The sequence below is a fragment of the Solea senegalensis genome, unplaced genomic scaffold (genome assembly GCF_019176455.1).
Source record: "Solea senegalensis isolate Sse05_10M unplaced genomic scaffold, IFAPA_SoseM_1 scf7180000013358, whole genome shotgun sequence".
Taxonomy (NCBI): Eukaryota; Metazoa; Chordata; class Actinopteri; order Pleuronectiformes; family Soleidae; genus Solea; species Solea senegalensis.
Window position 1 is genome coordinate 99 of NW_025320809.1, and position 26678 is coordinate 26776.

Sequence of the window (26678 nt, forward strand, 5' to 3'; positions counted from 1 at the left end):
GTATAGTATGTCGTCCAAAATGTGACTAAAAAGACATACTTTAGTATGTCTTCAAAAATGTGACAAAAAGTCATATTATAGTATGTCGACCAAAATATGACTAAAAAGTCATACTTTAGTATGTCGTCTAAAATGTGACAAAAAAGTCATACTTTAGTATGTTGTCCAAAATGTGACAAAAAAGTCATAGTATAGTATGTTGTCAAAGTGTGAAAAAAGTCATGAGTATAGTATGTAAGGTCCAAAATGTGAAAAAAAGTCATAGTATAGTATGTTGTCCAAAGTGTGAAAAAAAAGTCATAGTATAGTATGTCGTCTAAAATGTGACTAAAAAGTTATACTATAGTATGTCGTCCAAAATGTGACTAAAAAGTTATACTATAGTATGTCGTCCAAAATGTGACAAAAAAGTCATACATTCGTATGTCGTCTAAAATTTGACAAAAAGTCATTCATTAGTATGTCGTCAAAAATGTGACAAAAAAGTCATATTATAGTATGACACCAAAATGTCATGGTTTAGTATGTGTTTGGGGGGAAGAGGAATATGAAACGAAATAAACGCAGTATAATAACAGTAGATGCTTGCACTGCAATGCACTTCTCACTAGAATGCCTTGCAGCAGTGTCCGGATTTGTGTGTAAAAGCAGAATAGTTTTGTTTCTCCTGCCAGTCAGAAGTATGTTCAGCAATGTGCAAAACTGTGTTTGTGTGTGTGTCTAGTTTGTGGAGGCAGAAGCTCTGTCCCAGAGTGTGGTCTCCATGGGGAAGGAAGCTGGAGAATTTCTACCCAAGGCCTACTTGGCTCTGGGACTCTGCTACAGTCTACAGGCCTCTGATGGTATGGATATGGATTACTGGATTAGGGCTGAGCAATTTGGTGAAACAATATGATTGCAATTTGTCCGGCAGATGTTGCAATTGTGATTCGATTTGCAGTCCAAGTTCATTTCAGTTTTCACTGTGTAATACAGCAAATTTGATGGCACATTACCACACTACCATGACTCTATTTTTATTGAAAGCATAACTTGAACATGCAAACTGTTTCCAAAATATATGAGTTATTTTTTTTGCCTACATTAGCATAAAGCACAGCACTCAAAATTAGAATATATTAATCGCATAGCTTTTGCATTTTGTGAATTGTATTGTTTCAAATTATGATTTCAATATCATAACAATACATTGTTCAGCCCTAATATGGATACACAACAAATCTCAGGAGATTTTATTTTTGCTGGAATTTATGACCTAGAGTATCAGTTCTTAAATTCCTCTCAATGAAGGACACAAAATTCTACAAATCTTCTTGTACAGTTGCTTCCCTTGGAATAATGTGATGATAAAATGATGGATTAGAAACTAATCTATGAACTATTTCATACTCTGAAGCCTATTTATTTTTCTTTTGCTGTATGCTCAACAGTAATGCATCTATAATAGATAAATATACATAATAATACATATGTATATATACATATATACATATATATATATATATATATATATATATATATATATATATATATATATATCGTGATCTTTTTTCTAAATTAATCTGCAAACCTTTTACAGACCCTCTAGTAGTGTGTCATGGTCTAGAACCACATTTGAGAACCGCTGACCTACAGTGATGTCACCAGCATTGCCAAGAGACCAGCAGACATTCCAGGAATTGCCAACCAAGCTGGCTCTCCTGTCTCGGTGCCGTTATTTATGATGTGTCATGAGTCATATAGGTCATGTGGGTCATGTGCAGTTGTGACTTGCTGGACACATGCTACTTCCATTTTAAAGTTGTGTCTCAGTTGAAGATGTACAATTATGTCTCTCCACCTGCAGCTTCCCTCAAAGCAGAGCGGGACGAATTCAACAAAAAAGCACTTCGGGTTCTGAGCAAGTAGGTCTGGTTTCTTTTAATCTTCACAGTATATGCAATATGCAATAATAAATGTCATCCCCAGAAGCTCAGCTGTAGTTGTCTTGAATGTTTTTTTTGTTTGTTTTTCTTATTTAAAATGCCAACTGGCTATGCTGTAACAGTGTTACCCCACACACACACACACACCCAAGGTCCATCTTCCTCCATCCACTTCCATGTTCCATCTGCTCACCTGTCTACCATGAGGTCTCGAGCCTGCAGCCGCTCTCCTCCCCACCTCTGGAACACTCTCCCACCAGACCGCACCTTTGACTCACTTCCCACCTTCAAATCCCGTCTAAAAAGACATCTGTTTAAACTTGCATATTCACTTATATTCACATATCCACCTATTCGTTTCAAACCCTCCCAGTGTTGCATGATTCGGTGTATTATGAATTTGGTTTTATTATTAATTTTACTACTCTTTGACTGCTTTGTTTTAACTCTGCATGGTAAGGTGACCTTGTGTGCTTGGAGAGGGGCCTAAAAATAAAATGTATCATCATTATTATTATTATTATTCTTAAAAGTAGTAGTCTCCAATCCTGCAAACGTTTCGCAACAGGACGTTCACAGGCATCACCTGCAACCAGGCACCTACTGGACAATACTAGCTGTCAATCATCCTGATTTATTGCCTATTTTCCTCTAAATGGGGACACAATTTAAAAAATTTACATCGTGTTCTACTGAAGAAGGCGCAAATAGCAATTGAGACCATTAACTTCTGTGGAAAATGTTTACCGGTGTTATAAATCAAGTAAGAAGTAGACTCATTTCCCCAGAGACTTGCATTCAAAGAGCGTTCTTTTTTAAACCAGCTGCCTGTCTAAATGTTACTTCCACTCTACTTTCCAGGCTTCTCTTTAAATAGATGAAGTTCATTTTTATATACAGTCTGTGATCAAAATGCAAGAAACAACTCAGGGATGTGTGTCTTTCCTCCCTCAGAGCTCACACGTTAGACCTTCTGGATGCTCAGATTGCTATGTACTTGGCTCTGCAGCTGGCACTCGTACGCCAGGTATGACCAGACAACAGAAATGTTATGAGATATAAATGATCATAATTGAGAATCGTTAGAAAACTGCACATGAGGAAGAACAAGTTATACGTGGGAGCGTGTGTTTGTTTGGCAGGTATCCGCAGCCATGGAGCCCCTGCAGGCGGCGCTCTCTCTTCATGGGGACGACTTGCACTCCCTCCACCTACTGACCCTGCTGCTCAGCGCCCAGAAACACCACCGTCATGCCTTGGAAACCCTGGGCCTGGCCCTCAGCCAGCACCCCGACAACTTCAAGTAAAACCCACTTCTCCATCCCACTCACATGCACAGCAGTAGAAAGATGTCGGTAGAAGAAGTGTTGGTGAAATGAGGAGAAGGTGCCAATCGATCGCTGTACTTAAAACTTTGCATTTTGTTTTTCTGTGTGTGAGTGTGAGGGTGGCTCCAGTGAGTGGTGCAGCACCATCCTAACACTCGTCCTCTCTGCAGGGATTGGGTATCTCAGCTCTGATGTGTTGGAGGCCAAGCAGACACACACTCTACGCCTTATTTAGATGTGTTGGAGTGGACGCCTGCATTGCAGCACCTATGCCCCTCATGCACTCTTACCCTTTTAACTTTGCAGCTCTGACCTAAGCCCTAGTGCTGCTTTCTTGACTCGTGTGTCGTTCAGCAGTCAAACCCTGCCATCTGTTATGCTAAACAGGTTAAACACAGTAAACCTGACTCAGACATTGACAGTCATTTTGGTGCTTGCAGGGATTTAGTGATTTGCTGCAGGGTACTTTAAATAGTTGGAGGCACTCAACCTGTGACCTTTTAGGTTGGTTTCTTTAACCGTATGTTACACTTTATCTGTGTTGAATATGTGCATACATTTTATGAATTATAGTAAAACACATTGTGGAAATATGTAAGTTGTTTTAGCGCTTGAGAGCAAATGTTTTCATTGTTGAGACGTTTTTGTCTTCATAAAGGAATGGCACAGCAGTGAAATTATTATTTTTTCTAAAAACAAAACTACAAAAAAATCATCCTTTTTCACTCTCAGGAATGTTTTCAGTCGTTTGTATTGAACAAAAAACATTGAAAACACGTTCATTAGCCGTGATGGAAGTGCTGTTGCATCAGAGACAGACAGCATTAACCATCCAGTCTAATTATTTCACTCTAGTCACAACATAGAAGCATGTTGCATCATCTTTCTGAGGAATTTAAAGGCCTGTAAAGCATTTCATAACATAGCCATCTGGGGTCAGTGTTGGCCTCTATGGTCCCAGCACACAGCCATGGACTCACATCCGTGCCTCAGAAGCAGGAAAGGGGGGGGTGGAGAAAAACAAGAAAACTGATGACACAGTAACAGTCTGATGGCAAAAACAAAAACACAGATACAGAGTGAGACAATTCAGGAGGGATGATCATTTCATTACTGCACGTTTTTCCTGATCGTTGCTGTACAACTGTTCTCTCGCTCTGTCTACATGCAAAATGATATGCTACACCACACACACACACAAATACAAAACACAAAACACCTCCGCCATCGGGACACTTGACTGCTTTGACCCATTTACAACCTCTTTTGCACTCTCAGCCAATCACAATGCTCCCCGCACCAGGAATCCCCATCGCCCCAGTAACCATGAGGTCATATGGGTAGAGACAGCATCAGTTGTTGAGTCAGGAAGAGAGAGATACAGCTTTATGTAGCTGTAAATTGCTAAAAAGAACAGCTGAATTACAAATGATTTGCAACTGCAAGGCCATTTACTGTATCATTACCTCCATGATTTACTATGTATTGATAGTCACAGTCTTTGCATGGATCTGCTGTAAAGTCACGGCTAATGATAAATCTGCACAGAATTATCACCCGACTCTGAACACGACTCGGCTTTTAAGAGAACTGTATGCTCTTGAAGCTCCAATGTTTTAGTTTGGTGCTTTAGTGTCTTTGCTCTCACAAAACATCAGGCAACGTGAGAAACTAGTGGGTGAAAATGGTGGAACATTTAGCAGCTAAGCAGCCAAGTATTTACCGCAGGAGCTGATGGACACTTGCTAAAAGCATGGTTACGTTTCCAGAGATTGATCAGGTGACCAGTCACATGACCCTTAAAGGTCCAGTGTGTATTATATATGAGGGTTTTAAGTGACAGAATTTGAATATATTAGTAAGCCTTTTTTTAAGTTTGTGAGGCAAGGGCCTTGCTTTACGGAAGCCGCTGTCTTGTGCTGCCATGTTTATATACAGCAGCCAAACCAGCCAGAGTGAAGCTAAAGCTTACTGCTCCTGAACTTTGGTGGGGGGTTTCGGGCGACCAAATCGGGGGGGAAGCACCTGCGGACATAGCCCTGACTAGAGCCGGGTGGGAGATAAGTACACTGTTAAAAGTGTTAGCCTAGGTTTTGTTTTGTTTAAATGTCTTTGAGAAGGCATGTTGATTTTTTTACTATACATTTTGACTGTTAATGTTACAGAGAACTTTGATACAAGTTGAATAAGAAGGAGGAAACAGCAAAGACAGTGGGAGACTAGAAAGAATCTTAAGATCCTTTTTGGTATACAAAGGCCACCAGAGTTTCCCGACATACTTGAGAAAGGGAGGGCTGGAAAATGAATCACAAACTTGTCTGGTGAGAATAACATGAAAAGCACTTAACAAAGGTTTTTTGGTTGTTTGTTTTTTTTCTCAATGCAGAGTGGTTTGTTTCCATAAATCGGAAATTAGCTTTCTCACAAAGGAGCCCACATACAGTATCTCTCTAATCTCGACAACAAGCTCAGTAGCTCATTGGTCAATCCATCTTGCTGTGTAAGGGGCCGGCTGGCAACACACATTAGCATCCTTCCCAGAATTCTTACAAATGCATAAAAAACAAAACAAAAAAAACATGATTGTTTCCAAATGACACCTGAATGTTTGTTATAATAGAGAATTACAACAGTGTTACAATTGAGATGAGGGTAATGTTTTCTGTGGTGCAGTAATCATATTATTGTTGCTATGAAAGCTTAATGAATTCATTAATAAAAGTTTAATTCAGACCTGCATTATGCCCATAAAAATTAATCCACACCAAGTCAGGATGCATTGCTACCCTTGGGATCCATGTTGCAGATAATCCATGTACATATATAGATACATATATATATATATATATATATATATATATATATATATATATATATATATATATACATATATATATATATATATATAGAGAAAGGGAGAGAGAGAGAGAAGGAACGAGTGGATTTTTGGGGGAGGGTGTGAGGAGAAGACACATTTATTACACATTATATCAACATTGGACAGTTGACATTACCATACCATAACCAACGTTCTGTTATGACTTTTGAAAGTGTCTGATTTACATCGGAGAGAGAGAGAGAGAGAGAGGGAGAGATAGATCATGGTCTTCACTTTGTACTAAAGAGAATGATTAATCCCAGCCTTTGATTCTGAATTCATCTAATGGGATGTTGCTGCATGAGCAAGTACATGCACATAGTGTGTGTGTACGTGTGTGAAACACTGACCTTGTCAGGACCAGTTCTGTCTCTCATGGAGACAGAAAACCTGGCCCTAATGAGACAGATCCTCATTTCGGAGAACTGGTAGGGCTAAGATTTGCATTGTGGTGAGGTTAAGGTCAAGAGTGGGCATTAACTGGTTAGGAATAATGCATTGTTTAGGATGTCCACGTGAATGGAAGTCACTGCAGTGTCCTAAGAAGAACAGCTGCACAAACCTGTATGTGTGTGTGTATGTGTGTACCTGTAGAGAACGTGAATACACACTGTGATCTGTGGGAGTGCAGAGTGAGTAACACTGTAGATTTAACACTTTTCCAAGGGAATATTGTTAGTTATTTTTATACAGAGGTTACACTCACGCTCACTACTATTAGCCACCGCCGAGCATTCACTGCTCGCTGCCGTCCATCCTCAAACACTCCACTCACAAGCTAGGCTTATTCCCACGAGACTGGAAAAAAAAAATGACAGCCTTTGTAATCTGATGTGTAGCATTGTGATTGGTCTAATCTTGATAGAATCTATTTTCCTGGACCTTTGTGGTTCTGTCAGGACAGAATAATATGAAACATTAAGATTGGAAGTTTAAATAAGTCATACATAGTAATTATGTTAACAAATATAAGACATTATTAATACAGGCTCAGTTTAAACGCCAGCAGCTGGGTTTTATTTCGGTTGTAAACAAAATGCAAATTGGCTGCAAAAATGAGGTGTTTATTCTCAAAGTGTAGCTTCATCAACAGGAGGAACCTGGCTTTTGTTTGAGGCAGAGACAAGCCTTTATTCCTGTTTTTTCCTTTGATATCGGGCCAATGAATCTTAATACTTTATGTAAAAGGTTTGACTTTAAAAGCAGTCCAATTGGCATCTCCCTTACTTCTTGGATGATCTGTGATGTGAGGAAAATTGGATAGCCTGCACATTCTAGTCTTGTTATGTAACAGTAAATGTCAGTTATGATACAGGACCATCTTGCCTTTGTATCAACTTGAGATTTGAGATAAAAAATAGAGTCGAAAGTAAAAGACAAATGTTGATAATTGAATAATATCATCATTTTGAGAATCCATCTAATCTAATCTAATCTAGCATATTAAATTTTGCTGTTTCATCAAAAGATTCCTTTTTTACTGAATGATACCAACACACTCTTACACTGTCATGGAGAATTGATTCACACCTTCTTAGTGCATTATTAGTAATAACGAGTCTAGAGATACAAAAAATTACACTCACGCACACACACTACAGTGGACCCCCTACTGGCAGGCGTATCCTCAACACAAAGTCCCTCAGCAGCACTTGTCATCCACATGTCAGAGAAATTCAACCTCCTTCCTCCCACTCATATACACTTTCATTTTCTTTTTCTTTACCAGCCTCCCTCCATCTTCTACTCACACCCTACACACACACACACACACACACACACACACACACACACCTTCCCCCATCCATCCACCAAGCAGTCAGCTGGTAATGAGGCACATTTCACTGAGAGTTTTCTCCCCTGACACAAGCTTGTCTCTCGCTGCTATCGATCCTCGCCCTCTCTCCATCCCTTTGTCCTTTCCTTTCTGCCTCCCTCCATCATTCTTCTCCCCTCACCCTCTGACAGGAGAGAACAGAGTAATTGGAGGGGTCTTCAACAACAGGGAGACAGTGGACAGCTCGGTAGACGGGCGTCAGATATGGCAAATACCATAGTCTCAATGTTTCTCTCTCTCTCCCTCTCTCTCTTGTCATTGTCACACTGAGGGAAGAGTGATGTTGACAGCAGAGTACATCCTCTGAGGGCCCCTTCTGGCAATTACTAAACACACACAAATATTTGCTCAGCTATTGTTGTTAGGATGCTTTATTGCACTCTTTTGGACAACCAACCCAAAGCCATACTAGCCAATTATTGCCTAACCCCTAACTTTAACCCAATCCTAACCTTGACCCGAGCATCAGAAATGAGGTTCTGCCTCATTAGGACCAGACTTTGGTCTCCATGAGGACTTGAGGTCCTTACAAGGTCAGTGGAAAAGTCCCAAAGAGGAAACAAGTAAACACACGCGTGTGTGCGAACACACACACACACACACCCACACCAGAGACTCCCACATCACTTAACCAGTTGTCTTCAACTAAAAGGGCTGAGCAGAATCACTCTGCTCACTCGATGGCATCACTCTTCGGCCTCTTAACGCTCTGCAACACACACACACTCATACCGCAAAGCGAGCACACACTCACGCACACATGCACACAGGTTTGCGCAGCTACTCTTCTCAGGACACTGGACTGACTTTCATTCATTTGGACAGCCTAAACAATCCCTAACTTTGTCCAATTCTAACCTTAATCTAACCACGATTAAAAATCTGAGCCCTAGATTTATCAGAGATGATGTTCTGCCTCATTAGGATCAGGTTTTGGTCTCCATGAGGACTACTGGTCCTGACAAGGTCAGCGTTTATGTCAGAAAAGGTCCTAAAGAGGCAAAGAAAAAAAAAAAGAAGAAAAAAAGCACACTCACATACCACAAGGTACACACAGTCATCAGACCTGTTGTTGATGGCTGACTTTACACCCCCCTCCTCCCTCTTTCTATTGATCCATGTGTATCTCAGTCCACATGCATCAGATAGATGTTGATGGGTTTTAAGCACTTAACCAACCACTGTCAAAGCCCAAACACTTACACAAGGACAAATGTCCACTTTTACATGCTGCTTAATTTATATTTTTCACTGTCAAACAAAACACTACGGGATAATATCTGCTATAGTTTCAGCTGCTCAGCGGCCACTGACAGGTCGCAGAGGTCTCCGCCTCTTGCGAACCTCACAGTGTACACATGTTGTGTGTTGGTTCTTGTCAGTGACAATAAGAAACAGGTTTTGCCTGTGTTTCCTAATAACAGTTGACAGTTCAACTTCTATACAGGTACAGAAACAGTAAATACTCGACTGTATAATGAGGGTTTTATTTTACGTGGTACGCACAACATGGCAATAAAACGTTGCAGAAGCTCCATAGTTGTTACAATATTGTTGAGTAGTGTGTCTCTCTATGTGTGTGTGTGTGTGTGTTCTAGTTTGCTGTTCACAAAGGTGAAGCTGGAGGAGGCCCTGTTTGGTCCGGCCACAGCTCTGCAGACCTGTGAAGTGATGCTGCAGCGCTGGCAGAGCTGCTATGACGTCGGTCGCTCCAGGTGAGTGTGTTCACGTGTAACATACGTCTCTGTGATGGTTTGCTCCTCTTGCTCACTGCGAGTCTGGATGTGTGAGCCTTCACGGTCCAAGTGTTTTTCTTTTACTGCCATACATGTCGAGATGTGAGGGGGGAGCTTTTGCTGAGGTGGTACTGCCTGCATTAATTACTTACTATTGTGTGTGTGTGTGTGCGTTTACTCCGATATATTGATGAGGTTAGCCTCGGGAGCAGAGCAGAGCAGTCAGCAGGATCAGAGGTTAATTTGCTCTTGTGCCTTGTCCTCCTTGCATTCAGACATGTTTCCATTTGTCGTGGAACAGCTCAGTTCACAAGCATGTACAGTGTCTGTGCGATGACTCAGCGCAGCTGATGAGAAGTCAGGCGTGTTGAATCTGATAATAAAGATATTAAGCACAACATTAGAAGGACTGGGAGGAATAGCATTTCTCTGAAACTAGAACAACAAACAGCTGCAACATTCGTGGAGACCCATCATTTTAACATTTTATACTTCTATATATCGTGGACCTCATAGTTCTCATGTCTACAAAACTGATGGAGTAGCATTCAAAGCATTCCTTATATAAATATGACATTCTACCCACATTTCCTTCCTTAAAAAAGGGCAGAAGGAAATATTTTTTGAGTTGACGGTTCTGATCTGTGTGTTCTCAAATCCTACACTACATTTTAAACCATATAGTGTATTTGTTTTATGAATATTTAGAACAGAGGTTCTCAATTTATGATATTAAGTGTTCTAGGAACCCCCTTGTGTATTTTGCTTGAAATAATTCATCTTCAAATTGTTTGATTCGAAAGAAATGTAAACATTTCAATTACAAAATGAAATATTGTGCTCTATTTGTCGCAGTCTGATGTCTTTGTCTTTGAAACACACTCTGCAGCTGTGTATTAAACAAGCTATATGCAAGAAATGTGCTGTATTCACAGTCATCACAGTCATACAATGACTGTGATGTGTCATCAGTGATTAAAGAAACATATTTAATTGAAACTCTGCCTATGATGCAGCCAATACTAACTGTTGCCCCACCACACTTTGGCAGGGACACTCTAGAATGTTTCGAAATGGGATTTGCAATGGAATTTTATTTATGACCTTAATTGACATAAATTGACATGAATTGAGCGGTTTTATGACTTGTGCGTGTGTGTTGCAGTGAGACAGATGACAGCAGCAGCATACCGGTGGCTGAGAGGGCAGAGGTCAGCCCCGGAGGCAGGAAATCCTCCATCCACCTGACCCTGCCTGACTTCCAGGACACCTCCACTGGTCTGCTCACTCAGTGGTTACAGTCTTTTTTTTAATGAGGACCCTCTGCTGCACATATTTAAACTGCTTCGTACTGAATTGATTATCTTAAGTCATCTATTGTTTTTGGGTAAACACCAGTGAGAAAGGTGAACATGCCAGTCACTTTCAATCCCAGGGTATTTGACCTTTTATCGAGTAAAACTATGTCTGTGTGACGATATAATCACTTTGCCAACCTAAATGTATTCATTATCAATGATATATGAATACACTGTGCAAAAGTCGTAAGCCATTACTACTGCTGTTGACCTTGCTAATGGGAAAATTATAAATTAATGTCGCTCAAGTTCTATTATCTCTTCTGTGACTGAAAGGTGGTCTTAAATATTAGCAAGCGTCCAATGAATTCAACTCATACAACATGTTTGTCTAATGCTCAAGCATGTCTTGAATAAGCCATGACATTATTAAAGCAGCCATTTTGTACAGAAAATGAGGGCAAACACAGGTGTTACCAATGACATTAATTAGGCTTCCACTGCATGTAGGTTAAAGAGAGCTAGAGTCCTACACTCGACACCTTAGCCTGTAGAAGCTGTTCATTCTGAAAAATGTCACTTATCTTAGTCCTGCACACATATTTCCTGTATTTTCAGGTTATGGGAAAATAATTGGATGTGGTCATGAACACATTCCTAAAGCAACAAATCGAACGAAAGACTTGCACGGCACTGTATGTTTCAACGAGCTTCATGCCGCCTTCACAGGTTCACTGAGTCCGTCGTCAGTTGCACTGTCTCGCCTGGAGGCGGCGCTCTCTGAGGTGTCGGACATTAGCTCCTCCCGCCGCCAAGGACCCGCCTACATCTGGACCACGCTGGAACACATCTGGCTGCAGGCTGGTATGATAATGACACGCGCAGCTCCGACACAGTTTCTCTTTGCACTTGTTCTTGGTCTGCGGGGTCAGCAGATGAACTTTTAATAATCACAGACAAATACAGATCAAGCAAACAAACAAAAAAAAAGAAGCTGTGAGACTGATGGCAAATTTGAATGGAACTCCCTCCTCTCTGCACAGACTGTATTGTGCAGATGCTACTACAAAAGCTGTGCAGTGTGACTGTCTCGCACACCTTACTGACCTGCTTACAAGCTTAGTCGAATTTCAGTCTCTCTTGGGAGTAAGACGATGGTTATATGAGCACAAATGTTGTGGGGGCACTGCAGTCACAGAAATTCACTTGGCATAATTTTTGGGGTGATCCCGAAGTAAGTAGATGTATATCTACACTCTGTAAACAGTATACTGCTCAGAGACATTATAGTCCCATTGAATACTGCATGCTTGATGTTGGAGTGTGTGCAGCGACTGCTCTAGGAAGGGCAGAATGGCAGGGGAAGTGCATGTGGAAGTTCACAGGGTGAGCTTGTGCATTAGCGGGAAATGAAGGGAGAGGGGCGCAGAGATGCACTCCGTCTATCCACTCAGATTGAGTGGATGAGGCATGGGAATAGGAATTCATACCACAACTCAAGTGAAGGCAGTAACAAAACCGACATAGGATAAGATGGATGGACGGGCCAAGAGGTCTCGTCCCTTGTGGCCGAGTATAATTTGAAGGTTATTCTCTATATCTCGGCTGAGAACAGGCAAAATAAAACATGCACTTTGTGTGTGTGTGTGTGTGTGTGTGAGAGAGAGAGAGAGCGAGAGAGAGACCAGGGGTATGACCCCTCACTCAAGGCTGAGCATGTCCTATCCCAAGTCACCCTCCTTCCCCAACATTCCTCTTAACATCAGTCACTTCCCCCTCAATCTCACATCCTCACTGGCTACATAGGAAAACATATGCACATACACACACACACAGAATGGGAGGTTGGGGGCGGGGCGGTCTTCAAAAAGGCCACACTCAGCTGCATGTAAACACTCAAACTGATAAACGAGCACAGATCTAATCCTTTAAAATTCCGTAGCCCTATTTCCCCTGAATCCTTGTTCTCCTGAAACCTATGACAAGAAAGCACAAGTGGTCCAAATGGTTCGCTTTCATCTCACAGAGGCGACATGCCTGCGCTGAGTGTTCCCCATCTGTGCATCATCAGACACATGTAAACAAACACAACATCCACTACCAAACTCACACATGGGTCTCATACAGGCTGTTCTTCTCTGAGCACCGCGTTGACTTCCTTTCATTATGTCACAGCCGAATCAAAGTGTTAACCTTAAATATAACCAGAATTTAAATCTTAGCCCTAAACTTAACTAGTTCCTGGTCCTGACAAGGTCGGTGTGTTTTCTGAGTTGAGGGGTGTCTTTCCCAAGGTTTCAGTGTCGACCCACCATCCACTTCTGAGAATGAATGACAGCATCCTGTCCTCACAGTGGTCAGCTTCAGGGTTGTGTCCCTGTGTATGTGTGTGTGTGTGTGGCTGTCGTCATCATCCCAGCAGCAGCAGCAGCAGAGAAGGAAGCAGGCAGCTTTAGTATGCGATGGCCATATTTAGGCAAGACTCTCTTGACTTCCCAGGCACTCTATTGCTCCCACTCACTCCAGTGTGTGTCTGTGTGTGTGTGTGTGTGTGTGTGTGTGCGTGCGTGCGTGTGTGTGTGTGTGTGTGTGTGCGTTCATCCGACTGTGTTTTTTTGTATTTCAGTGCTGCACCGTTTACATTTTAACATGATGCCGTTGAACTCACTGTCATCTCATCTGTTACTTTCACTTACTACTGCGGGGGATTCACGATATTTTCCCCCTCCATTCTCTCCCTGATTATCCCTGTTCTCTTCAACGGTCCTTTCCTGATACTCTTTTCTGTATTCTCTCTCTCCTCCCTCACCCCCTGTCAACCTTGTGTCTCATCTTCCTTCTCCTGCAGGAGAGCTGTTCATGGCAGATGGACGGTTAAAGGAGGCCCAGTTCTGCATAGCTGAGGCAAGCGCGATCTTCCCCAACTCACACTCGGTGCTGCTGCAGCGGGGCCGTCTGGCCGAGCTCCGGGGCCAACTGGACGAAGCCAAAGGCCTGTACGATGAAGCTCTGGCCATCCATCCCACAGGAGAGCGCATACTGGTGCACATGGTGAGAGAGACAATGGAAGCATCAGTGGCTGCTAAATGCACTTGCAATTTATATAGTTCACTTGTGTTAAGTGTCCCCACTCATATCATGGTATCAGATTTCGGCTGGTGTAAGTTGCTCACACTCTTCTGTGCACACATTTCATGCACACGCTTGAAATGATACACTTGAGTTCATGAAATTGCATTACACTCTGTTACACAAGAGCTGAAAACATTATAGTAACTCAGTTTAGGCATGTACAGACACAAACCAATTTAAATGGTTTTTCTAAAATCCACTAAAATAAGTATGCATATTTCAGTTCTGTTAGAGCTTCTTATCAAATGCGAATAACACCAACAGTACACACAGGACTCAGTCGAGTCTCACGTGGGTCAATCTTTAAAATCCACGTTTATTCCATTTGAACTGGTAGAAATCATTAAACGATCAAATTATCACACAACACATTTTAAGGTTTAACTCTCAGCTGTTTCTCTCAAAGGCACAGTGCAACTACCAGTACAACTACAGTACCCTTTAAGTTATGAGGACCAGCTAAAACAACCTCACAAATCAGTTTTGAATCGTTTTGAAATGCCCTCACAGACCACTATAGACATGTACAAACACACGCGCACACACGCACACGGGGGAATTACATACGGTCAGTCTGGGTTTCAGACCGTACATCACATGATGGCAATTTCCTGCTTATATTAACTGATTTTGGTTTTTTGTCACCTTCAAATACTTTTGCATTGTCTATCTTGTCTTTCCTGTGTAATTCTAGATGGCTAGCAGATAATATCTGTCATGCTGTAAAAAAAAGCTTCATCATTTTAACATGTATACAATAATGTCTGCAGTCTATTTAAGACAGTGTTTAATAACATTCCCACTCTTGATGTGTTATTCAGCAGCAATTATTAAGTGAGTTTGTTGTTGTTGTTAACGGTCAGTGGTGTCCCTTAGGCTTGTAATAATCTCAGTGTATAATCACCCCTCTTCTCCCATGTACAGATTATAATGTGTCAGGATTGTGGTCATTTTCACAATAAGACTTTATGGTTCAGTCATCAGTCAAATCTGAAATCTTAGAAAACAGGAACACAATTTTTGTCTGTAACCAGCAAATCTCGACTGCTTTTTAAAGACTGGTTTTGTCTGTCTGATCACTCGCCAACATTCTTTTCATCCGAGAAGACCCTCTCTCACGGTCGCTCTCTCTCTCTCTCTCTCCCTCTCTCTCTCTCGCTCTAACACACACACACACACACCATCTCAAACAATCCCCACTCACCCACCTCATCCACTCCCATACTCTCTGCTAGTCAGTCTGAACCGCTGGATTAACAGCAGATGCTCTGACCTTTGAACCTTTCTTTCTGTTGTCATGGTGAATGGAGCAGAGCGGGGAATCCCTCAAATCTGATACTTGCTTACACACAACATGCACATACACATGAATCTGGTCTCCATGGTGACTATAGATGTGTTGGTTGATATTTTTCTTATTAGTACTACAACCTCATGCTCACATAAGGCTCATGCTTTTAATCTTGCTCTGTGTGTGTGTGTTAAGATTATGCATTTACTGGTTGTGGTTAAGGTTTGGGTTACAGGCTAGGGCATGCATTATGTCTATGAGAGTCCTTACTAAAAATGCTGTACAAGAATATGTGTGTGTGTGTACATCGATTGGGTTAGACAGGGGTATGTGTCTCTTCCATATTTGGCCTGTGGGAGAACCAATCCCAGGGGGTGAGAAGTTGAAACAAAGCCAGCTGACATTGTCCTACTCTGGGTCTCTTATGGGGGCAGCTGTGTGTTCTCAGTATGGCTGTCTGCCCTAGTATATGTGTGTATACATGTGAGTGCGTGTGCACATGTGTTACAGATATTAATGTGTGCCAATTACTGCCGTCCTCCATGGAAGTGGCACACAAGTACTGTTTATTTTTTTATATATATATATATATATATATATATATATATATATATATATATATATATATATATATATATATATATATATATATATATATATATATATGTATATATATATATATATACATATATATAATAAGCTCTACGTACAGCTGTTCCATAAAGTTTCCAGACATTTTCAGTAGTTGCACATTCAATCTACACTCAATTAACCATAATGACTGAGTTAACAAAAATAGGTCAAAAGTATGTGAGTATATGGCTCAACTCTTTATGATTAAACTGTACAATGTAGTTGAGGAAGTGCAACATGGCAATTAGCATATTCATGTATATCATATTCAAGTCGTGTATTCGCATTCCACCTAGTTTTGGCTCATCTCCTCCCTCCTTTCCTACTCACTTCACCCTTGTCCATGAACTTAGCTCTGGTTATTTATTTATTCATTTATTTATTTATTACAGAATACTTGGAACCTTAGTGCTATCAATGGACCCACATGTATTTAAACCAGGGTTCAAATTATAATCTGATCTTTGTGGGTGTCTCTAATAACTGACGTCAAACTAAGACTGTTAATGATTCATTCTAACACTTATAGCGCACATTATATAGCAGGTAGATTCCAACGACAAAGTGCCGTCATTGTCACGGCCGATATTGTAGTTTCTAGTCTAGTAAGGTCTAGTAAGGAATGATGGTCAGATAAACAAAAGTCCAATAGACGTGATTACATGTCACTAATGAAGCAGTCGCCAACCTTACTCTGTGTTGGAGCCGTGTGTGTGCAGGACATTTTAATTGGAACATTGCCCATATTTCTGGCTTGCATCAGTCTGCAAGAATACAACTTACAGTTGCTGCTACCCAGTGGCTCCGGCTCCGTGCGTTTATTTTTATGCTGTGGACACTTTGTGTGCCAGTGGCCCATTTATTCTGCTCTGCCTTGGGGGGAATTCTGATATTCTTGGATGATATTCTTACACTCTACAGCCATTATGCTGCAAAGTACATACTGTACTACTCCTGAATGCTTTAGGTGTGTTATAGCTATATATCGGCGTAGTAGTGTACTGTATGTTATACATGTGTATAAAAAGACGTACTCCTTTAATATTACGTGTGTCTATTTTTAAATTTAGTTTTTCTTGCGGGAGATTTTCATCGTGAACACTGCGTGACAACATGTAGCAATGAGAAAAGTCTCTCAGAAACAAAATTATTTTTCAAACAACTTTCTTTTCTTTTTTTTCCTGGGAATGACATTTCTTGCCAAATAAAATGTTTTGGGAGCAGTGACTTGTCTTTTTAGTTGCTAGGCAACCGTTTGTAAATTGATAAGTCACTGCACGGAAGTACTTGGCAATAAAATTCTAGAGAAATGGGCCAACTATGAAACTCTGTCCAAAAACTTAAAGTAGATGCATTATTCAAACTTTCAAGAGCCATTTAGGTTTGTCATAAAAGTCAAGTTATAGTTTTCGGCTTGTTTCTGCTTTTGTGTTTTAATTCCATCGCTATTATTCTTGCCCTTATAATCAAATTGCATGACATAAGCATTTGTGTGTGTGTGTGTGTCTGAAAGATTCACAGCTGTGGTCAGCTGCTGGTTTTAGAGTATTTTTGGATGGATGAGGGTGTGATGGTGAGGGAAACCATTATAGGCAGATGGTATGCTGTGTGTGTGTGTTCTTGTATGGGTATCTTTGTGAGGACCATAAAATGTATAAACCTAAAAGAGTGAGGAAATTGGGAGTGGGAGTGAGGTCATGTTGGCTGGTCATCACACTAAGCCTAAAACCTGGTTTTGGGATTAGGGTTAGATTTGGGTTTACATTAGGGTAAGGATTAGGGGCTAGGGAATGCATTATGTCTGAGGTGTCCTCACTAAGCACACATTTGTGTGTGTGTATGTGTGCATTTATTTTTTGATATTTTGAAGCGTTCACAATTTTACACTACTATTGTGTAATTAATAAATGACAGACTAGGGCTCAGAGGGGGAACCTGAATGAATTAAATGAAATAAAAACATAATATATAAAGGCAGCAACAATGCTGCAGGTACTGTCTCTTGGTTTCATTTTAGGAACTATCAGGATATACAGAATGTTTACTTTTTTCTTGACAGCCTACCGACAGCTCCTGCCCATTCCTCATGACGCAAACGGAAACGTTTTTCTCTCTCTGTTAAAGAGAAGAATCACACATCAGATGTTAGCTCAGCTCGTCAGTGGTGTAACGACAAGCAGTCTGGTTAGACGTGGAGAACATGGAACACGTCCCTCTCACTGCTCCGACTGTGACTAACTGTGGTGAATATGGATGAGTAACATGAAGCACACATGCTCCACTTCTCTCCGGCTGCGGCTAAAAACAACTTCTTCACAGACTTCATTACCCACATTTCCTCTCATAAATAATCACAAGGCCACCTTCTTAAAGGGACAGGCTTGGTGTTAAACAAGGTATACTTCATATTCTGTAATGTGTGCACGACTGCTCAGTAGGGTTTTTTTTTTAATGATGGTAATGAAACTGATAGTGTGGCTATTTCTGGATATTTCTAACCCTATTAACGACCGAGGGCTTTTTTTTATGTCTTGCTTGTTGCAGTCCACGTCTTCAAACCAAGCGTCTGTTCTGTTTGTCTTTCGTGGCATGTGCCATGTCAGCGTTTACAAATGTGTCCGTCTCTTAACCCCATCGAAGGGTTTGGTTGACGTGTTTATGTTTGGCACGGGGTGCATGTGTGTCTGTTCTCATGGATAACTGATCCTGAAACACAGCCCAGCCTTGCTTCTGGCTATGGTATGAAATGAATCTGACCCACTCCCAACACTCTCCACATCTCATTCGTCCTGTTGTGTAGTGAAGCCTACTCTGAGTCTCTCTCTCTCTGTGTCTCTCTCTCACACACACACTCTCTCTCCATGCTTTTCCTCCTCTTGAACAGAGGAATATTCATATGCAGCTTCACATATGCATGCATACTCTCAAGGACGAGGACTTGTGCTCATTGAATTAATCGCGTTCCAATTATCAAATGCCCCCATCACTCCTCTCTCTCTCTCTCTCTCACCCTCACTTTCTCTGTGTGGATGGGGGTGGTTGTCAGCTGATTAGATAATGCAAATACATTATTTATAACACTTTGCTCGTTCTCGCCACTTTATGGGATTGCCTAGCAACCGGGGAACTATATTCTGTTGAGCAAGACCTCCAAAAACCACCGATACATAGGGAGAGAAAAAGAAGAGAGTAAAGGAAAGAGAAAGAAAGAGAGAGAGACAAGACAAGAGGTAGAAAAAAAATTTGCAAGCAGAGACTATTGGGAGTTGACTGGTGCCTCCGTTGCTATGTATGGCTCATCAAGGCCCACTTATTTTTTCCTTTTTCTTTGACGCCTCTCTTTTTCTCTGTTCATTGCTCCAATTTTAGCTCTTTCTCTTCTGCTCACGCTCCCTTTCCTCGTTGCTTCTTTTTCCCTGTCCTCTGTGGTCTTTCCTTTCCTCTCCTCCTGTTGCTCTCTTTACATGTGAGTATGTGTGTTTGCAAGTGTGTACGTGTCATGGCCACTTCCACACTGTTCTTCACGTGCAGTGTGCATATGCTATAATCTGTAGAAAGGTAAGAATCTGGGAAGTAATTCGGGGATGCACGGCACATGCCCCCCCCCCACACACACACACACACACACACATTCAAACACTACAGGATCAGACACTGGACACATTTGTTGACACATATGGTTGAGATCAGAGACAGTGTACAAAAACTGATGTAGTCATTTGTCCCAAAATTGCAGCCACATGAAATAAAATAGATGAAAATCAACCAAGTCTGGGTTTTAGTTTCTACATCAGGTGTTATACAAGCTGCAGGAGGCTCATGCATTGCAGGAGCAGCACTATCCTGCAGCCACACACCATGTTTTACCACTGTGCTGCTTCCGCTTCTGCTTAAGAAGTTCCACCCATAATCATTCTCCAGTAGTGCCTCCAAAGAATTAGGTGGTTCATTTTCAATCAGTAGCTTTCAATATTTGAGTTAATGAGACATGTAAATGTTCACTTTAAGGCAGAACCATTTTTGGTACTATAATAAAAAAACCTATTTCCCAATACTCAAATCTCTGTTCAGGAAGCTTCCGTTCTCTTCGATTGATCAAGCTGACAGAGCAGCACTTACTTAAACGCTATGGGTGTTTTGTGTTACAGCATTTCAAACGCAGGCTTAAATTTAACTTGAAACGCCACTGCCCACTTGCTCAGTTTGGCTCGGCTCAGTTCAGTTCGTGCTTAAATGGCATGACAAGAAACAAACCTATGCTGCCAAGCCTGATAGGATCTGTTGAGGTAAAACTGGAGACAGATGGCTCGGAGTAATTAAAGCAAAAAAACATTAGACACCAGTTTTATCTGTGTGGTGCCAGAAACAGTAGGAATTTAAAAATGTTTGCTCATGTGTCTACTTCTTTTATCTGTTCAGTTGCATTTACAGTAACTGTATACAGCACCTATATTCTCTTTAGCATCATTTACAACAACACACTGATGACACTGAACCTTGGCATGGCATTTGGAAGCACTTTTGGACATGGTGTCTCTCAGTGCCTAAAGGACTTCTTGAGATGTGGTCAGCAGGGTCTGTAGAGCTTTTTGTTCATCTCTAACTTAAAGGAATAGTTGAGTGTTTGAGGTGTTGTTTCCACCAAGGGCAGTTCAGATTGGTGAATGATTTCTGGCTTGCTTTTCCACAGCAGGGTGTGTAGCTCCACCCTTTGAGGAGTGCTTGGTAGCACCAAAATAAGTCACCCATACATCTCAGTTTTTGGCATCCTTCTGTTGGGGGTACCAAGCACTCCTTAACGTTTGACAATGGAAATGGAAAGTGTAACGTACAGAACTGAACCGTACTGTGTTTACAGAGACCTAAACAGTCTGTACGTGTAAACTTCTGTCTGGCAACCCACACTATAGCCTGAGACTCCAAACAGCAGTAGCCTGAGTGGATGGATACATTTATTTAATGATTCGAAACCAGAGACAGGCTATCTGTTTCTGCAGCTCTGAAGCAGTCAAGATGTGTTACCACCAAACTACTTCATGCAAATTTTGAATTTGAGACCAAGTTGGATAAAAACGGAAATGTTTTTCTTATCTTATTCTCAAAAAGAAAACACAAAATGTTCTCTTTAAGTGTTAACTGGGTGGCCAGTTCAGTATGTGTGTATCAGGGTGTCCTCTTGTACTGTATACACGGTACGGTGGAGTTTATTTGACTGAGCTCCTGATCCACTTTTCCATGGTTACCAGCATACCTGACATGCATCTACACAGATGGAAGAGTGTGTGTTAGTGTGTGTTAGTGTGTGTGTGTTAGCCCAACAGTCGACTGTGTTCATGCTAGAAATGGGGAACAATGTAGTACCTGTGAGTCAGGAGACTGGAGAGCACACCCTTGGTATTCACACATGCATGCATAAACACACATATGTGTATACATATATATGTGTATGTATATATATATATAAAAGAGAAGGGTGTGTGTGCGTGTGTGTGTACTTGTATTTATTTTTTTCAAGGTCCAAAAAAACGTTAAAAAAACTATTTGTAGGGACATTTTTTCTGGGCTTTTTGAGGGTTAAGACTTTGTTTTAGGGGTAGGGTTAGAATTGGGTTTAGGTTAGGCTTAGGGTAAGGGTTAAGGTTAAGCACTTAATTGTGATGGCTAAGGTTAAGGTAAGGGGCTAGGGAATGCACTATGTCAATGATGTGTGTGTGTTCCTTGTATTATTCATGTTGTTGTGGGGACCTACATCTGTTTACACAGTCACATTACAGAGACTTGTCTTCCTCACGGGGAAAAAAAGGGAAGTCGCTATAACGTTAATCATTACAATGTAAGGTGACGACATGTCGTATGGTTAGGATGAGATAAGGGTGAGTTTAAGGTTAGTCTCCAGGAAATGAATGTAAGTCCTCTGAAGTCATGGAAACTAAATTTGTGCGTGTGTGTGTGTGTTACTTTTTGCAAGTTGCATCAGAGCCGCGAGACAGCGATGTGAATTCCAGCCCAATTAATCTAGATGAGCATAATAAGGATTGTCTGTCTGACCTCAGGCCGCCTCAGTATGTGTGTGTCCTGATAAGATAGAACCTCATTTCTGAGGACCTGGTTAAGTTTAGTAATAAGTTTATATTAACTGGGTATGGTTACGGTTAGGGATAACACTTTGGTTAGGCCTTTTTGTCATTGTTGTTGTTTTGTACCTAATGAGTCCACAGGGCAGCAGACATAATAATCCCCAATTTGTTTTTTTTTCTGAAAAGCCACCGTCTGCCTAGTTGATCTTATTAAACAAAGCAAAGTGTGTAATGTTAGATATTTAGAATGAAAAAGCATTAGAGAGGAGGCTCTGAGGTTTAATATTTGTGTTTTGAGTTTTCACTGAACAAATTGAACAATTGAATAATACTTTCATAATTTACAGCACTGTTATAGTAACTTTATCATACCTTTCCAGAATTCCAAAATCAGCCACAGAAATAATTTTAACCAGCATGTAGTTTTATAAATTCGAGTGGATTCAAAACACTAAAACAATATTGTTTGTCATACTGTTCCCAAAGATGGGACATACATTTTTCTATTAACCTCTGAAATGTAACATGACTTGTGTGCACTTACTGCTGAACTGACTTTGCGTTTTCTCCACCCCGTCCATCTGTCCGTCTAGGGTCGTTTGCTTGTGAAAAGTGGGCGTGTCCACCTTGGCGAGAAGGTCCTGCGCGATGCAGTCCAGGTCCACAGCACCTCACACGAGGCGTGGAGCTGCCTGGGCGAGGCTCTGCAGTCTCGAGATGCCGGCCAGGCCCCCGACTGCTTCTTAACAGCACTGGAGCTTGAGGCGTCTTGTCCCATCCGGCCCTTCACCATCGTCCCCAGAGAGCTATGAGGGGTCTGGGCTGTGATGGTGGTCTCAGATAAAGTTAATGTTAATTGCCCTGAATAATTGCACTGTCACTGTGTGCTAGGTGGGACAATGTTCCTCAGATGAATAGTTTGACATTTTTTGGAAAGAGAAGACGGATACCACTGGGAAAGAGTTTTTACTGCATGAACTGTCTGAATGTCTAGTTTAACTAGTGCAACACCAGCATCTCAGGCTTCAACTGACTCAGAATCACATGCATGGCACTTTGCCTTGTGTAGCCTCTCTTTTGGCACAGCTGTCTTTAGGCATGTTTAAGTGGCTCATTTAGCAATATGTCTCTCACATTTCTACCACACTGCACACACTGGTGCACACAGTAAGACCCCTGCCAAGTTTAAAGCCAGTCAACTGACCCGTTTGACAGTCGCACGATTAACAGCGAGACAGATGGATTGAGAGACTAGGACAGCAACTTGGTTTCCATTCAAATTCATGGCAAATCTTAAATTTGTGATATTTCTTTGAAGAGTAGACGTTTTGTAATAGGACGTGAAAGACGTTAGGTTTCACTTTGACTGTTAATTGTGTTATTGTAAGTGTGTGTGTATCACTGTCAGACTTTAATTTATTACAGTAATACTTAAGCTGTACATTCCTAGCATCTCCATATAGGGATGTCCCGATTTTGTTATCGGATATCTGTCCGATATCAGGAAAAAAAAAAGGAATCGGACTGCCTCTAAAGTCTCTGATATAAGCGCTCCGATACAAGCAGTCTTTCCGATCCAGCACTTCTATCCAGCAGCGCTTGTTGTGATCACGTGGTAGGTAGCCGTTAGCACCACGCTAGCTCATGCTGAGGCGAGCTGCTAAAACAACATTATTTTATAAACCAGCGCCACCTGTCGACTTTCAACAGCCTCCGTTTGTTAATTATACCACAAAAAACAGCCATGCCAAGAGGCTTCTGTGTTTTAAATGTGTCCTGAAGCTCCACACAAGGAGCTAAGTACGTCTGCGGGTTTACCTGCGGGACGAGTCACTCACAGTGTGTGGGTTGGGCTAATCCAAAATAGTGAAAACAAGGGGAGGTGTTCTCTGAAGACACTCTGTTACCTGTGAAACACGGGTGCTCTGCAAACACCCCCATTAGCCCTTGGTACTTTCCTCCTGATGAAATTAAAAGTAGACTGTATGAAATTAACATGGCAAAAAATCAAATATTTTTATGTTGAAGGTTAAAATTTATGTAACCCATCAGTTAATAATAAATGGTTCAGTTTTTCTTATACCCATTGTTGCTGACTGTTGTTCTCTGTTTAAGTAATATCACTTGATCAAGCCTATCAAGTGAACATTCCACACTACAAAATAAGAAATTAAAGTATGTATGATTTGTGCTGATATCGTATCAGATCAATATCAGTATTGGCCAGTACTCCAGGCTACAATATCATTATCGTATCGGAAGTGAAAAAGTTGTATCGGGACATCCCTATCTCCATGTTGGATGGAAACGATCAGGATTAGGATCCAGATTTTTTTTTTGCACGGACGTATGGGGAAATAATATTGTAATAAGGTCTGAATCAACGTACATCTCCCATGGCAGCCAATGGCAGGTGACATAATGTGAGTAATAATCAGAACCACAGTCTATCACAGTGATGTCCTGTTTGTGTCTGGGGGGGTAAAATGTTGAAATGCAGATGCATGGATTATGTACAGACGCTCCACTTCATCTTAAGTCTTGAATGCCTTTTTTTTTTGATTGACACAGCTTGTATGTATACATGTACTCAATTTCCACCCAGCTAGAAGAGACTGATCATTTCACATGTGTGTTTCCATACAGTGTGTCTTTACATGTTGCATCACAATGTGTATGAGTGTTTATTGAAGACCATCTCTCTTGGGTGTTATCTGGCCTTATTATATTAGTTATGTGTGTGTGTGTGTGTGTGTCTTAGGTGTCCACTATGAACAACAGCTTTTAAAAAATCACTGCTGGATGCCGCGCCTTCACCTGCCTTGTCACTTGTGACTAATGGACATCACTTCCGAGTGCCTAACCACATTAATGTGAGCTGTGGGACCGCGCTGCCAGCTTATGTAATACTGCCAGCACAATTTTCTGCCTCCAAACTCCCTCTCCTCTCTCTCTCTCTCTCTCTTTCTCCACCATCTCTCTATGTCTCTTGCTCTCTCCCAGCTTGCCTGATGTGATGTGATGTGGCTTGGTTGCCTAGCAGCCATCCCCTTGTTTGAGTAACTGGGGAAGGGGAGAGATATCTGGTCTGCTCAACAACATCCCCACCCCCCACCCCCACCGACACCACACTTACACACACACTGTGAGCGGCAGATAATGCCCCTGTTGTGTTGTTTTACAGGCCTGACAGTGTCTGTCTGATGTCTGCTGTTACCATGTACGGTATGAGCCAGCTGTAATCAATGTCTCACCCGGGTGCAAATTGATTTGTGTTATGGGAAGAGTCCCTGCCTTTGCTCTCAGTAAATTCACAATTTCTTATCACTTTGTCTCCCTGTAGGTCTACAGAATCATAATCCCCACCTTATTTTAAAACCACAGCCCCACCTCCACCCTCCCAACAATGCCAGCATGAAAATCTTTCATGTATCAATATTTCGATTCCCTTGCAGGAATTATTGATCACTGTCAGGTCTTTTCTGCAGTCCACAAAAAAAATCTATTTTTATTTCTTCCCTGCTCGCTTTCTGGCTCTCCCATGTTCCCATCCTCTCCTCATTAACGCTGTGTGTGACACCTACACAGGGGCTCTGGGAGATGAATGGTCTAATCCCTGTGGGTAAGGAGTGAAATATTACATGGTGTGCTCATGCAAGCACAGATGCACGCACACAGTGGCAATGAGAGGCACATGAACACACCGTGTTCCACAGTGCCCATGCTCAAATACACACTGGTCTTAACAGCTCGGGTAAAAGGAGAAAGATTAATGGGGGGAATGGTCCAGTACAAAGCCTTTCAGCATGACAACGGGCAGATGACGTTCTGTTTGCCTACACAATACACACACCTGAGATCAATATGTCTAATACGTCAGGTCTCATTTTGTGCGTGTGTGTGCCTTTGTGTTATTGTGATATCAGAGCACCCAGGTGTGTCGCTCTGGTTACTCTCTCACTTCTACACCTGTGCATCACAAGACTGGCTGTGTGATGGGAGGGTGGAGCAGCGGGGGAGTGACGGCTGTCACGTCTTCAGTTACACATACATGTGTACATGTAATGTACACATGTATGTGTAATTTGTGGTGGCACACACACACACACAAACAGGAAATATAAGACAGTATTATGCCGTCCACAGCTATATTACTGTAGATTGAATAGATACTAATAGAAACACACAAGAAGTGATGACTGTGTCTGTGGGTTTGGTATTCAGGTCAAGTCTGTGTGTGCGCGTGTGTGAATGCCAGGCCTGCAGGGGCATACGGGGGGCACGGACCGGGTTGTGCTGGTGAAAGGTGCCAAGAAGGAAACCATAAACCATCATTGTCATGTCCAAACAAGGCCAGGAGTCATGGATGGGTGAGGGGTGTGATGGAGGTTATGAGGATCAGATGCAGGTCCATTATCTCATTTATAAATAAAATAGCCACTACAGTACACTCACACACACAGACATATACTGTACACGGTTCAAAGTCTGTATGTCTGTCTGTCTGTCTACTGAGCTATCATATGAACAATAATACAGAGTG

The 26678-nt window shown here is 41.6% G+C and overlaps 1 protein-coding gene and 1 long non-coding RNA gene across 2 annotated transcripts; one reads left to right on the forward strand and one right to left on the reverse strand.

Moving 5' to 3' along the window:
• Positions 1–486: 486 nt before the first annotated feature.
• LOC122760286 (tetratricopeptide repeat protein 7A-like) lies at positions 487–24843 on the forward strand. The gene is made up of 9 exons (XM_044015371.1): positions 487–842; positions 1847–1904; positions 2880–2952; positions 3068–3228; positions 9567–9683; positions 10870–10982; positions 11732–11866; positions 13851–14053; positions 22729–24843. Exons 1-9 carry the CDS (start codon positions 764–766, stop codon positions 22945–22947), a joined length of 1158 nt encoding a protein of 385 aa, XP_043871306.1. The 5' UTR covers positions 487–763; the 3' UTR covers positions 22948–24843.
• Positions 11862–22741, reverse strand: LOC122760287. The gene is made up of 3 exons (XR_006358363.1): positions 22680–22741; positions 13932–14041; positions 11862–11922 (listed from the first exon to the last, which is right to left on the reverse strand). It is a non-coding gene; the product is annotated as an uncharacterized LOC122760287 (long non-coding RNA).
• Positions 24844–26678: the final 1835 nt, after the last annotated feature.